Raw genomic sequence first — 13,579 nt, 5'->3', positions numbered from 1 at the left:
GCCAGAGAAGCTGCTTTTCTCAGGGATCACAGGTGATATTTTGGCTGAAGTCTAATGACACTGAGGCCAAAGGGGATCTCTCTGGAGCTCAGGTTCATGCTCACGCTTTAACTGGTTTCAATACAAACCCAGGGCCATATGTTGTCCTTGACTCCAGAGTGTCACGTTTTACTGGACAGTCAGTGCTGTGACATCATCCCCTGTTGCTCAGCCACATCTGGGGATGTTCAGATCCCCACAGACATTTGGGTCCCATAAACAGCCAGCCTGTTTGTCAGCACCGGCTGGGGGGGTTCTCTGGGAATGCCCTCCACCATTTTGTCCATGACAGCGTTCACACCTTTCAACAGAGAGAAACTTCAATGAATGCCTCCCTGCTTAATCCTCTGTAACCCAATGAAATGATATGAACCCAAAGAGCACACACTTCCCCAAATATTCTAAGGACTTTGCACTATCTCTTGGTAGGCATTAAAAATAGAAACATTTGAGGGACAGACTGAAAGCCATGCTCTGGGTCACTGTTTCACAAATGCAATGCTGTCTTCCCAGGCTGGGCTCCTCAGCACAAGAACACGATGCCCTCCCCACTCCTTTCCCAGCACCCTAAACTGAAGGCCAGATTAGATTTACGGAGTGAACTCAGCTGCTTTTGATCTCTATTCAAGGTGCCATCAAGGGATCTTAATAGGTAGTATCTTAGCAAATGCTTTAAGGCCTGAAACTGTCATTAAAGAAACTTCTGATTCTCACACTTGTCTGAAAGAATAGAGGAGCAAGCTGGCTTCAAATGCTGGCTGACAGATGGGAAGACATATGGACTATAGGATTGCTGATCTAAAGAGTCAGAGCCATGGTCAGGCTGAGGAAACATACATCTTTATTTTGATGTTGACCTCAAAGGGAAGAGGTCTGAGTCAACAGAGAGGGGAAAGGGCAGAAAATATCACAAGTCTGGGGCCAGGATTGCTTTGAACTTGAGGACAAATATACTAAACGGTACCAAGTTGACAAAAAGGCTTCCTGACACTCTGTGTCTACAAATTTAGCAGTCTGACCCATATAGCTGCTGGATGCATTTTCAGTAACAAGCAGAGTGAGGATCAGTAACGCTGCAGCAATCTTTTGTGGCACCCAAGAAGTTTGTCATTTCTTCCAGCCCCAGCTATTCACCCAGCCCGGCACAGAGCCATGAGGGGGTACGGGGGGGGCTCTTGGGATTGAAGTCTTTTGCCCATCTTTTAGGAGTGACAGCAGCCCAGGATCACCCACTGGCACACATTGCTGGGTCCCCGCAGATGTTTTCTCCTCAGGTTCCGTATTTGTTTCTGTATAGGCTCTATATGGAAAAACATATGACCCCTTCCCAGCTAATTAACATTGCACATAGCATTTTCTATAAAACTCCCCTTGGGATACTTAACTCTATTCCTTTCCAGCACTGAAAAAAAAAAAAAAAAAAAAAAAAAAAATTAAAAAAAAAATGCCCAGGATAAAGTTTAGACATTTGGAGCCTTCTGGTGAATTTAAATGGCTGCACAAGGAATCCGTGAAACAAATGAAGAGACAGATATCCTATTGTCTTCCCAGAAAAAAGCAGGGCCTTTTAGTTCGATGGCTTTCTTCGCGTCGCCTTTTTATCACAAGTGTGTGCTGATGAAACCACTTCATTGCAGTCTGTTCCGAGAGATCAAATTGAATGTTGGTGCAGAGTTTCAGTGCTCAGCAGCAGAGAGCAGCAGCTTCATTTCATGTCCCTGGGACACTGGGCAGGCAGAAAAATAATTGCAGACTCAGAAACGATCAAGGAATGCATCCCGGCTGCAACAGATGCTGTATTAAAAGGAAAGACAAAAGCCAAAGTGCATAATGAATTTAAAAAGATTTCTTTATCAAACATGTCATTTGTTTGAAGGACTGAATTGCTGGCATCAGATGTGGCAGATCAGCTTGTTACCAAAGTGAAACATGAAAACTGCTATGCAATGGCAATTGATGAGTCAATTGAAATCACTGATGTTGCTCAAACGCGCATCTTCATTTAATATGTCAATGGTCAAAAGTTAACCAGAGACCTTCTGTTTTTTGTCACCGCAGAAACACACCGAAGGCTACAAAATACAGCTTGCTAGCCCAGAATCTCAGAGGTCATATATACTTAATATATACTGATACACTTAATATACTTAATGGGAGCTGACGCTCCAGCTCCAGCTGTCTGTGAGAAATAATTTCTGACATAGCACTAACAACTGAACTGAACTCACGAGCATCAGAGCCTTGTCCATCAAAGCATTCGCTGAGCTGAATTAAAAGCAAGATATTAAAATGGCATTAGATTACCCAGAAGCACAGTTGTCAGTCTGAGGCTGACATCTATTCCTTGTGCTGTTTCAGCTTGCTCCTTGTGGGGATATTGTTGAAGGCAGCAGCTTGCTAAGAGCTTGGGTGCTGCGTCGATTGAGAAAAATGAAAATAATGTTTGGTAAAAACAGAGAAAGCTGTTTTCCAAACTCCTCCCCACTCCAAAACCAAAACAAAATGCAACAGAACAAATTTCCTCCATCCTTCCTAATCACGTTAGGGGAGAACAGTTATCTGGATTGAATTTCTTGCGCTGGATACAACAAACCCAAATAAACTTGCTGAAAAGTCTTCACTAGGTTGAATTTTTCATACGTTAGAAATCCAGAGAGAAAAAGCAGAAAGGATGAATTTATACAAGACAATTTTCAACATAAGCATCAATCCTTATTTTCACTGGAGGAAATATCACACTGATGGAGAGAGTGTAAAATCTATCTCAAGGTCTTTGGGAAGTTTTTTGAAGATTTTACCATAGAGAAGAAAGTCTCCTCTGAGCTCGATACAAACTCCCTGGCCAAATTCGCTGGGGACGTATTGAACCAGACAGGAAAAGCTTTTAGTGAATGGGCTTTATGGGCTGCACTGATGCTTTTTTATTTGCCAGCTTTTCTCTGCCCCAGGACTTTGTCTCCTGTTCAATCCCCCAGCCAAGGGGTGAGAAGCCCAGGTTCCATCCCCCAGCAGCCTCAGGGCTGTCCCAACCATGCACTGAGACAGCAAGCAGCCCTGTGCTTCCATCTAGAACCATCGCCCGGTCCCAGCACAGCTGCAGCGCGATGCCTGCTGAACGCTCTGGGATTTGTTAAAAAACGAGGCTTTTCTAATATGCTTAAGATGACAGACCTCAAGTTGTCATATATTAAACTGGTGCGTACATTCCTTCCTCCGAGTAACCAATAACAGGACAAAAATCCTTGCCAACTCCACTCTGTCCCTCCTGCCAAGGATTGTTTGAGCTCAGCTCATCCCGAGTGCCCCATTGGGATCCAGATATAGATTAATACAGTTTTGAAATGCACAAGGGCCACAACCATGCAAGGCTTGATCCAACCCAGACTGGAGTCCGTGGAAAGGTCTGCATTGACGTAAGCACACAGGGAGCAGCCCCACAGCGCCTGCCCCCAGAAACCAGCCCCGGGTTGGGGTTGCCAACAGGCTCCATCCCACAGCCCCAGCATGGGAATGGGACTGGCTGTGCCCACACACTGCAGCCAGCCGTGGCCCTGCAAGCTGTGCCAGGGCAGCTTTGCATAGGACAGGGCCCGCATGCTCCTCCAGGCTCACTTCTCATCCACCATTTCTTTGAGATTTGCTGCAGCACAGTAGCAAGAACCAAAGTGAAGAAATCCCTCTTTACAGTCCTTGGTACTGGCGCAATGCTGGCAGGAGACAGCATCCACGCAGGCACTATCCCTTAAATTTGAGGCCTTCTGCTCTATCACAGCAATAAAAACTGCCCAGTCGAATCCTTTGTTTTTAAGATTTCCATTCTGACTGCGGCAAGTGCGAATTTATTGGTGGGAGCAACTGCAGGAGGAACAGGCAGCAAGCAGCAGGCGCGTGTGTGCGTGCCAGCGTGGCACGCACTGCTCTGCCCAGCACAGCAGAAACTCACAGCGCTCAGGATTAAATATGGAACTAATAGAAAATGGGTTTCCCGGTGCATTCAGAAAACAAATAAATAAATAAATTGGCATCTTCTCCCGTGACATACACGGCACAGCCAGAGCCTTGTGGGAATACAACGACTGGGCAGGACTGAAGCCAAGAGAGCAGGATCCCAGGAGCCAGACACCTGCCTTATTACGAACAGTGATGCACAGCGTGGCCCCAGCTCTTTCACAGGCCTCCACTCACGCAAGCAAAATTGCACAACCCATACGGCTGCGGTTTGCCATGCTCCTATTTAAAGGCGCAGACTCACACCCCTGCAACAGCCCATCCAGGGGCAGAATCGTGGCTCCCCAGCCTGAAATTCCCCCTGCTGCCTCCAAACCCTTCCATGGAGGCACAGAGAACGTTTGAACACTTGTTGACACTTCAAAGCAACATATTCATGATGGTAAAATCAGCTGTGGCATCTTTCCTTGACTTCTGTAGGAAGGAGAAAGGATCACAGGACACATCTCCAAGAGCAATGAGTGACTTCTATTTCCAAAACTGCCCTCAGATTTTTCCTAACATCCAGCAAGAAAGTTGCTGACAGAAGCAGGCTGGTTCCTGTTTGTGGGGCAAGGATACTCTGGGATTCAATAGAATACCAAATTTGGTAGAATGTCTTCCACTTTGGTAGAAGATATTACAAACAACTGTGCATTTTAACATGTTTTCGCATTATGCATCATTCATTCTGGGGAGGGGGTGGTGATCGCTTTCTGCAGACAGCCAGCAACGCTTCCAAGAACGAAAACGCTCATTGAAAGATAATGAAAACCAGACATTTAGTAACATTTTCATTTTGCATGTTTAAATATTTATAACTATGTTCATAAAACCACATGTTTGCTCTCCTAATGCTCTGGTGATTGTGTTTATGAAATGCAGTATTTCTCTTATGCCCCTTCGTTGTGTCCGCCCTTCTGCTGGGCACGATTTACTCGCACTGACGACGAGCTTTTGTGCACAAGGCTGCCTAAGATTAAGAACAGAATACTACTGAAAAGAAGAAAACGTTTTCAGAACATAAACGTTTCACTTATGCCTCTATGACTGTGAGCTTTGTAGGGGGCACTGATGCTGGTTTCTTTCTTTCACGGTGATTTATTGTCAGCCTGGAAAGAAAGTATTTCTTAGCCTATGGTAAAACAATGAAATGTAAGTGTGGCACAACCACAACACTGACGCAAACTATTCTAACAAGAGTATTTTTTCACCTAGCTGGGATGAAAGATAAACGACAAGAACAAACCTTGCTTTCAAACTGCGGGTGCTCAAGTTTGTGTTACAAATTTCTAAAAAGCTGTTTGAGTGCCACAGGCATTGGGAGCATGGCACGTAACAGACCCAGATGCAAGCACACTCTGCTTTTCTCTGTCCTCCGATTACAGACATCACCATACAGCTGACACGGTTGGTGCTGGTATAGTAAACATACAAAGAGAGCGTGAATGCAAAGCAAAGCTGACAGAAATCACAGCCAGGGACACAGGTGGGGTCTTGCTGAAATCACTCACATGTGGGTTTCCACACAGCCCACCGCATTTTTTTATCAAGATCGTAATTCTTACAATGCCCCACGTCTGCCTGTATTTTTATAAAGGAACTGAGCATTATTCAGGTCTTTTAATTATTTTTTTTTCCCCTTTGAAAAGAAAATAAATTGCCAACCTGAGATTTCTGACCGGGTGAGGGAATTCCTCTGAAAGCAACTCCTCAGCAGCACAACGTGAGCTCAGCAGAGCACTTTGATTTTGGCTCAGCCCAGCATCCTCCTGAAAGCGCCGGGAGAATCTTCAAGGCACAGTTCCTGCTCCTTTGGTCCTTTGCCCGCCTGCTCCTCCCGCATCAGCACAGAGCAAAAAGGAAACTGAAAAAAGGGCAGATTGCAACGTCACACCAGAATCTCATTTTAAATACAAATCGAGTGCTAGCAAGGACATTAAAGTAAATCATTCCACTTACTGCATTATTCTAAAATACTTCTGCAGGCCCAAGATTAAAAATTAAATCTATATTTTACCGCCACAGTGTTGCCAGTTCTTAGATTATTATTAATAGCCTCATTTTTTTTTAAATACAATTCAACTTCCAGATTCGGTCAATTACACGAAAGCTCAGCCTCCACTCCGAAGCACAGGTACATTGCGTTTCTTTGGTCTAAACAGCTTCACAAAAAGAAAAAGGCAAAATGAAATCTGGCAAGTGAGGCTCAGAACACTGAAGGAAAAGGAAAAAAAAAAAAGCCAAAACAACAGGGAATAAGGGGAAAAAATTCCCCTTTCTTTTTCTTGCTGCACTTTGCCAAACGAAGCAATGCTGTTTCGGAGCGGTCCTTAAAGGTGGGTGGCTGACAGCTGCAGCATCTTCTTTTTGAGTTAATAGGAATATTGTGGGAATTGCACGGTCTGGGGACCATCTGCACCAGTGAGCAGCAGAGCTCTGCCCGCGTGGCTCAGCGTGGGGCTGAGAACTCTGTGCACACAGAAAGCTGCACAGAGATTTATCCCCAAATTCGAGACCAGCCCTCAGCCCAACATCAGACTTTTCCTCAAGCGATGGCCAAATTTCTCTCCGCAGCCCCAAAACGTGAAAGCTTCAATTCAATTGCATCCTGCTAACATAGGCAAAATCAGGCACTCGACAAATGAAAATAAGGAGAAAAACAGGGGAAAAGGGAAGAAAAACACCTTACTGACCAAAACAGTGTGAGAATTGTGTTGTGCAAAGTACAGAAAGCGGCAAAAACGGTCATTAAAAAAATTAAAATGAAATAAAATGAAATAAAATAAAAGAGAGTATTTTTGCAATATACTATTGTCTCAGTGAAACTGGGGAGGGATTCAGAGAGGAGCTGGTGGGCAGTGTATTTCAGGGCACTATATTTCAGGGCAGTGCTCATTGCCTGTTGGGACGCCTTGCCTGCTGCCAGCCTTCCCCACATCAGTGCTCTCTGTGCACCAAGCAGAAACTCAAAGCTGACGTCTCCCACCCCGCTGTGACCTCTCAGCACAAGGCCACGGCCCACAGATAAGGCCCAGCACTTATTTCTGCCCCCAAAGCCACCAAAAGCCGGGATGATGTGGGGAAGCAGTCCTGGCTCCAGGCTGCACCCCACCCTTCGGGCCTGGTTAACCAAGAGTAAAAACTCACATCGTAACACAAAGCTACTCTGCTGCCCTCCATCCCTGCAAGGCTCTGATGCAGCCTTCAGCAGGACAACCCTCGCTCCCTCTACACACCGTCACAGCCCTCTGAGCTCCGAGCTGAGCAGCACTCGTGGGGCACGCAGCCTGTTTTTAAAGCACGCAAACGGCACGGCGAGGTGAACCAAATGGCTCAGCTCCAGGAACTGTAGGCGTAGATAAGTCAACACGACGCAAATTCTTTCCTTCTGCCCGATAAAATCCGATTTCTGCAAAGAATTTAAAGCTTCCTCTAGAGTTTTGCCTCTCCAAAACAAGCGTGCATTTCTGCAGAGGTGTTTTCCATATAGTCTGGTCATGCCGAAAGCATCAATAGCGAGGATGGCTTATCCAAAAGTTAGGCTCAGCTGAAAAAGCTGTTGTCAGTTAGTGTGTAATATGTTTAATCTGGGAACACTATTTAAAAATAAAAACAAAAAAAAAAACCAAACCAACAAAAAAAGAGATGCAAACACAATGCTGCAGCCCACCACTGCTTTGGGAACGAAGGCTTTGCAGCCAGCAGAGTTAGAAAAGGAACTTAATTCCTGGTGCTGCGGCTCTGAGACACTTGTGCACAACCTGATCAAACGCCTTCAGGACTGCCTTCCCCCTGCGTGCAGCCAACGGCACGCACAAAGCTTGAGAAAATAATATATTATTTTCATTGGGTTACACCAGACACAGAGACAGATACGCACAAACAATGACACTAAAGGAATCAAAATATTCATGGCTCATAAAGCGTGGTAGAAAAGGAATGGCTCCAGCTCATCGCCTGCCTCTGCTTGGATTCTTTATAGCACAATGAATCACCATTTCAGCCCTTGTAGAAAACCGTCCTGAGTTCTGTTTGTTTGGGGACAAATCCACCTAATCCCGCTCATGCACCAACTTCAAGAAGGCTGCCAGCCTGAGAGAGGACAGCAGAATACGGTCCCATTTTGCTTGCAGTCCTGGGACCCTTCAGGGTGCAACACCAGATCCATTCTTAATGACACACCGAGAGCTGTGCTAACGGGGCACCTGCTTCACCAACACTACTCTGCCCTGTTTGTAGGGATATACCCCAAATTGCGAGCACAGAGGATGCCCCACTGCCAGGCTCTGGCACTGCATTCAGGAGCTCGCCCCACAGCCAGCCTAAGGAATGCAAGAATAAAGCAAGCGTCCTATGCACTAAGACTATCCGAGTGGGCCAGAGTGAGGAATGGAGCCTTTTGGCTTCTTTTACAGAAAAAAAACTATCCTTATTTATCTACAAACACTCAGCAGCAGCACAACATGACGTACATGGGGACACGGCCCTGCTGCCTCCTCCCCTCACTGCTAACTCCGAGCATCTCCCTCTGAAAGCATCTCAAAGCCCCAAAACAGGCTGCCAGCCCTGTGTACATCCATCCCAAGCATCACCTCCATTCCCAAATACACACAAACAACCCAGCTGCTCCTGCCCCTTTTTTGGGGGCTGCTACAGAGCAGCAGAGAGGCCTGACCTCAGCAGGGTGCAGGCAATGGTCTGTTCCCCCTTCTCCATCCTACGGCTGGATGGGGAGACACCAAGCCTGCCCAGTCACCCAGAGGAGGTAAATAACACAAGACACTGGATTTAAGCCCTTGCTAGAAACATGGCTGGGGCATGCTGCAAACCCACAGACACAATTTATCAGGGTCGGCAGGGCAGGAACCAGCACGACCATAAAGGGCCATGGCCCCATTGCAGCTCACACCCCAAACCACGCCAGCTGCACAGGGCAGAGCCCTCAGCCCAGGGGACTCCCACGGAGCCCTGCACACCTCATGTCTCCCCACTTCCAAACAAACCAATAACAAATCCGAGCCTACCGGCACCTTTCTGAGGCTGGCACGGTTCTGAGGCTGACGCAGACACGACACAGGTGGGCGTCCGAGGAAAACCCGACGGCCCCAGGTGGCTCCGCTCCTCCTGGCCCGGCGCGGCCCCGGGGCTCCGCACACAGCGAAAGCGCCCACGGCATCGAGCAGCGGGAGCACGGCTGGCCGGGCACCTCGGGGAAACTCTGCAACTGTTTTAAGGAGAGAAATTCAATAATGAGAGTAGGTGGGAAAGCTTCTTTTAACCGGCTTGGAATTTTTTGTTTGTTTGCTTGGTTTGTTTTGTTTTTCAAACATGCAGTACCGGAGATTGCTACCTACCTTTCTCCTTTCTTTTCCTGCCAGATAAAATATTTTTTTTTTCTTTTTTTTCTTTTTTTTTTTTTTTTTTCCTCGGGGATGGAAGTGAAGAGGATGAGAACAGAAATTCGCTTAAGGTTAATTTTTAAAGCATGCAGTGTCCCGTGGGCCGATCTCCCAAGCTTCATGCAAGAGGAGACAGGACAGCCCGCGGAGCATCCGAGTCAAGTTCAAGACGGGCCCACTGGGGGAGGGGGAGGAAAGAGGGGGTTGCTCCCGGACGGCAGAGGTGCGCGGTCCGGGAGGTCTCCACCCGCAGAGAGCTCCGAGAACGATGAGACTGCGGCACTGAGGGGAGCGGCGGCCGCGCACCGGCCGGACACGGAGCCGACTCGTCCCGCCGTAGCCCGTGCGGTGCCGGGCGTCTCCCGAAGCGGAGCACAGAACGTTTTTCCACCGTCGCTCCGGTTGTCTGAGGCTCTTCGGCGGAGTTGGAGTTCCTCAGCTCTCCTGGGCATGGAGACGCTTAGTCGAATCCTAATCGGAAATAAAGAAAAAGCAAAACGAAAACAAAACAACAAAAGCAGACGATAACGGAATAAGTTCGGCGCGCCTCGAAGTCGCCCGTGTTCCCTCCGGGAAGCAGCCCGCTGCCGGCTCTCGGCCCCGTACTCACCGTCGGGAGGCTCCGCTGCCCCCGGGGCTCCTCTCCGGTGGCGCCGCCGCGCTCCGGGCTCCGTCGGCTCGGGAAGGGATGAGGAGGGCGGGGACAAAAAGGCAGGAGAAAAAGCAGCGGCGAGAACGAGGACGCTTCTCCCGCATCGCCGGCCCCAGAACAACGGCGCGGACCCGAATCGGGCCACGGCGGCCCCCGAAAACGGAGGGGGAGGGGACACGAAGGAGGTCAAAAACGGCTCGCGGGGGCTCTTTCCAAAACAATAAACTTTTAATGCTAAAGCAGTTATAGCCAAAAGCTGTACAGAGTTGATTTTTTTTGTTGTTGTTGCTGTTTGTATTTTTTTTTCTTTTTCTTTTTTTTTTTGTTAGAAAACAATTTTTTCTCCCCCATAAATATTGTTCAGTTCCCGGCACTTTGTATCAATAATTAAATTACGAACGATAAATATGGCATCATGGATATGTATTTACAAAAAAAGTTATTACAAAAAGGCAACTGTTATACTAAACGTCACAATCTGGGTAGAATAAACACCACATCCTCATCCTGAAAAATACTGACCGACCCCATCAGATGAGAATACATTCACAAGTGTAATGCTTGGAGAGAGAGAGAAGGAGAAAGAGGAGGAGAGCAGAGAGAGAAGCAGCAGGAGAGCTAGAGAGGAAAGTTCAAGACATAACAGGACTTTGGCACGGTTTAAGACTGTAAGTTTAAACAATCACCACTAAGGCGAAGGAGAATTTTCATCCTCATGTCAACATCCCACCGAAAGAAGAAGAAAAACAAAACAAAACAAAATTAAAAGTAAAAAGTGGGGAATCGGAGGTACAGGGCAAGGAGAAGGAAAATAATAAATCAAAGAAACGACTGCGACTGAAAAAAAAAAAAAAAAGACAAAAAAAAAGAAATCCAATCCTGAGAAAAGGACATGGCTAGTCCAGCGTCTCGGCTTGCAAAAAATAGTAATAATTATAATATAATAATAAAAGACACCCCCCCCCTCCGGTTCCTGGCAATTAACTAGCCCTATGCGGTCATCGGTGTAGAAACTCCATTTCCGTGGGAGCAAACGGCAGTGGGCTTGGCTTGTCCTTTCTGCCTCGTTCCCAAGGCGTTTGGTCCAGTCTCTGCCTTCACACATACCACTCGTTAAAATTGGGGGGCAGGCCGGGGTTGTGGCCGGGGTTCCCTTGCAGGGCTGCCGGCGGCGTTTTCGTGGAGTCCTTGCTGCCGGCCGAGCCCACCGCAGGGGGGGTGGAGGACTCATAGCCCGAACTGGCTGCAGGGGAAGAGTCCGAGCCCTGGGATTCGTGCACCTAAAAGCAAGAGGTAAAGATGGGAGCGAGCCCGGGGCAGCGCTGAGGCAGGTTGGGATGCTGTGTGCACACGGGGGGTATCAGGGTCTCCTGCTCGGCGGCGTGCCGGTCACTCCGAGCACCGTGCGGTGCCACTGCAGCTCCCAACAACTTCCCAGCATGGGGGGGCTGCAGCCACAGCCCAGGCTGCATTTACACAGCTCTCCGGGGTGCAGAGCCCTACAAACCAGGCAGCTCTTGCACCAGCAGCAGCAGCAGCACAAAAAGAAACTACGCCATTTCCCCGGGCTGTGCTCCAGCCATGGCCCAGGCACTAAGGACAGCAGGGTGGGGAGCTGGGAGTGCTGTGCTGGCAACACACAGCTCTGCCCCGTCCGGCCCTGAGCACACAGGCAGCTGAGCATCGCTGTGTGAAGAAGTAAGAGCTGAGGAGCAGGGGGTGATTACCTTCATGTGTTTCCTAAGTGAGCTGGGGTGGGTGTAGGATTTGTCGCACACCTTGCAGATGTAGGGCTTGTCCGAGGTGTGGACGTGCATGTGTTTCTTCCTGTCGCTGCTGTTGGCGAAGCGCCGGTCGCAGCCCTCAAACTCGCACTTGAAGGGCTTCTCACCTGTGAAATTCAGAGAGGGTGAAGGAAGGCAACTCCTCGCTCCGTCCTGCAGCTCCCTCCCTCCACCCTCATCACGAGGATACGCTGAGACTCCCCCAAAAAAGAAAAGAACAAAGAAAAGGATGGGGGCAGCGGCGTTTGTTACACTCGGGTCAGTCTTTGTTACTCTTAATGTGGCCGAGCAAGGAGAAGCCCTGAGATGGGCCCGGCAGCTTGGGCAACTCCACACAGCACCCAGAACACTTTTGCTCCCTGCCTTCACCCCCCCCCCACTTTCCCGCAGCCGAAAGGAAGACGGAGCTGCAAATAAACAGACTTTGAGCAAAGTCTCACTGATTTAATTAGAAGAGACGCCAAGCGGGCCTGAAAATCAAATAAAGAGGGGGGGAAAAAGAGGCGGAATCTCCACAAACGGGGGCTCATGGGCATTTCCACGGCTCCCCCCGCACGGTCGGCACCGCGCAGCCCCGGCCCTTACCTGTGTGCGTCCGCTTGTGGATCTTGAGATTCTCGGAGCGGGCAAAGATCTTCCCGCAGCCGGGGAAGGGGCAGGGAAAAGGCTTCTCCCCCGTATGCACCCGAATGTGGTTGACCAGTTTGTATTTCGCCTTGAAGGATTTGCCTTCCCGCGGGCACTCGTCCCAGTAGCAGATGTGGTTGTTCTGCTCCGGCCCCCCGACGTGCTCCATGGTGACGTGGGTGACCAACTCGTGCATGGTGCTGAAAGTCCTGTCGCAGCTCTTCTTGGGCCGGCTGAGCTGGCTCTCGTCGAGCCACTTGCAGGACAGCTCTTGCTTGATGGGCTGCCTCATGTACCGAAAGAAAGCCCCGGGCCCGTGGTGGTGATGGTGGTGGTGGTGATGAGCGGCCACGTTCACGCCCATATTCATGTTCATGTGGTTGTAGTTGTGGAACTGGGCCCCGCCGTAAGGGTCCGTGCGAGGGCTGGAGACGGCGCGGTACGGGTCCGGCCGCCCGAATAGATCCCCGCGCAGCCCCAGGTGCATCTGTCCGTTGTCCACGTGCCCGCCGGGGGACGTGTGGCTCGGGCTCTGCTCGTGGAGCCCGGGGAAGAGCAGGTAGCCCGGGCTGTCCGGGATGCCTCCGGGACCGTGCAAACCTCCGGGAGAGCCGCCAAAAAGGCCGTGTTGAGCCGTGCCGGAGCCCGCGTCCGCGATCCCGGAGCCGCGGTTGCGGAACAGAAAGTCGCGGGTGGAGTTGAAGGCGGCGGCCCCGCCGTAAGAGGGCACCTGGCCGGCGTGGTGGTGATGGTGGTGGTGGTGATGGCCGAGCGCGCTGGCGTAGCCGGGAGCCTGGGGGGTGAACGCGGAGCTCTGCCCGGCGGCGAGGTCGTGCGGGGCCGCGTTAAGCTTGAAGGCGGCGGCGGCGGCGGCGTGCGAGGAGTCCCCGAAGGGTCCCAGTCCCATCCCGGCGGCGGCGGCGGGGTCGCGGCCCGACATCTCGTGGTGGCGGGGCGCCGCGAAGCCGCCCACCCCCAGCGCAGGGAACTGCGGCCCTCCGTCCAGCAGCATCGTCATGGGCGCGGGGCCGGCGGCTCGGCGGTAGCGGCAGTCTGGCCCCCCCCGCCCCTCCTCCCTCCCTCCCTCC

General features: G+C 50.1%; 1 protein-coding gene across 1 annotated transcript; it reads right to left on the bottom strand.

The window, feature by feature from the left end:
• Positions 1–11,177: 11,177 nt before the first annotated feature.
• Positions 11,178–13,509, bottom strand: ZIC3 (Zic family member 3). Its single transcript, XM_042825281.1, has 3 exons — positions 12,450–13,509; positions 11,808–11,971; positions 11,178–11,360 (listed from the first exon to the last, which is right to left on the bottom strand). The coding sequence occupies exons 1-3, from the start codon at positions 13,507–13,509 to the stop codon at positions 11,178–11,180; spliced, it is 1,407 nt and encodes a 468-aa protein (XP_042681215.1).
• Between the last annotated feature and the right edge of the window lie 70 nt (positions 13,510–13,579).

The sequence above is a fragment of the Centrocercus urophasianus genome, unplaced genomic scaffold, assembly GCF_019232065.1.
Source record: "Centrocercus urophasianus isolate 14NV4802_14NV808 unplaced genomic scaffold, USGS_Curo_1.0 seq_24, whole genome shotgun sequence".
Taxonomy (NCBI): domain Eukaryota; kingdom Metazoa; phylum Chordata; class Aves; order Galliformes; family Phasianidae; genus Centrocercus; species Centrocercus urophasianus.
This window is presented reverse-complemented; position numbering and strand designations above follow the sequence as displayed.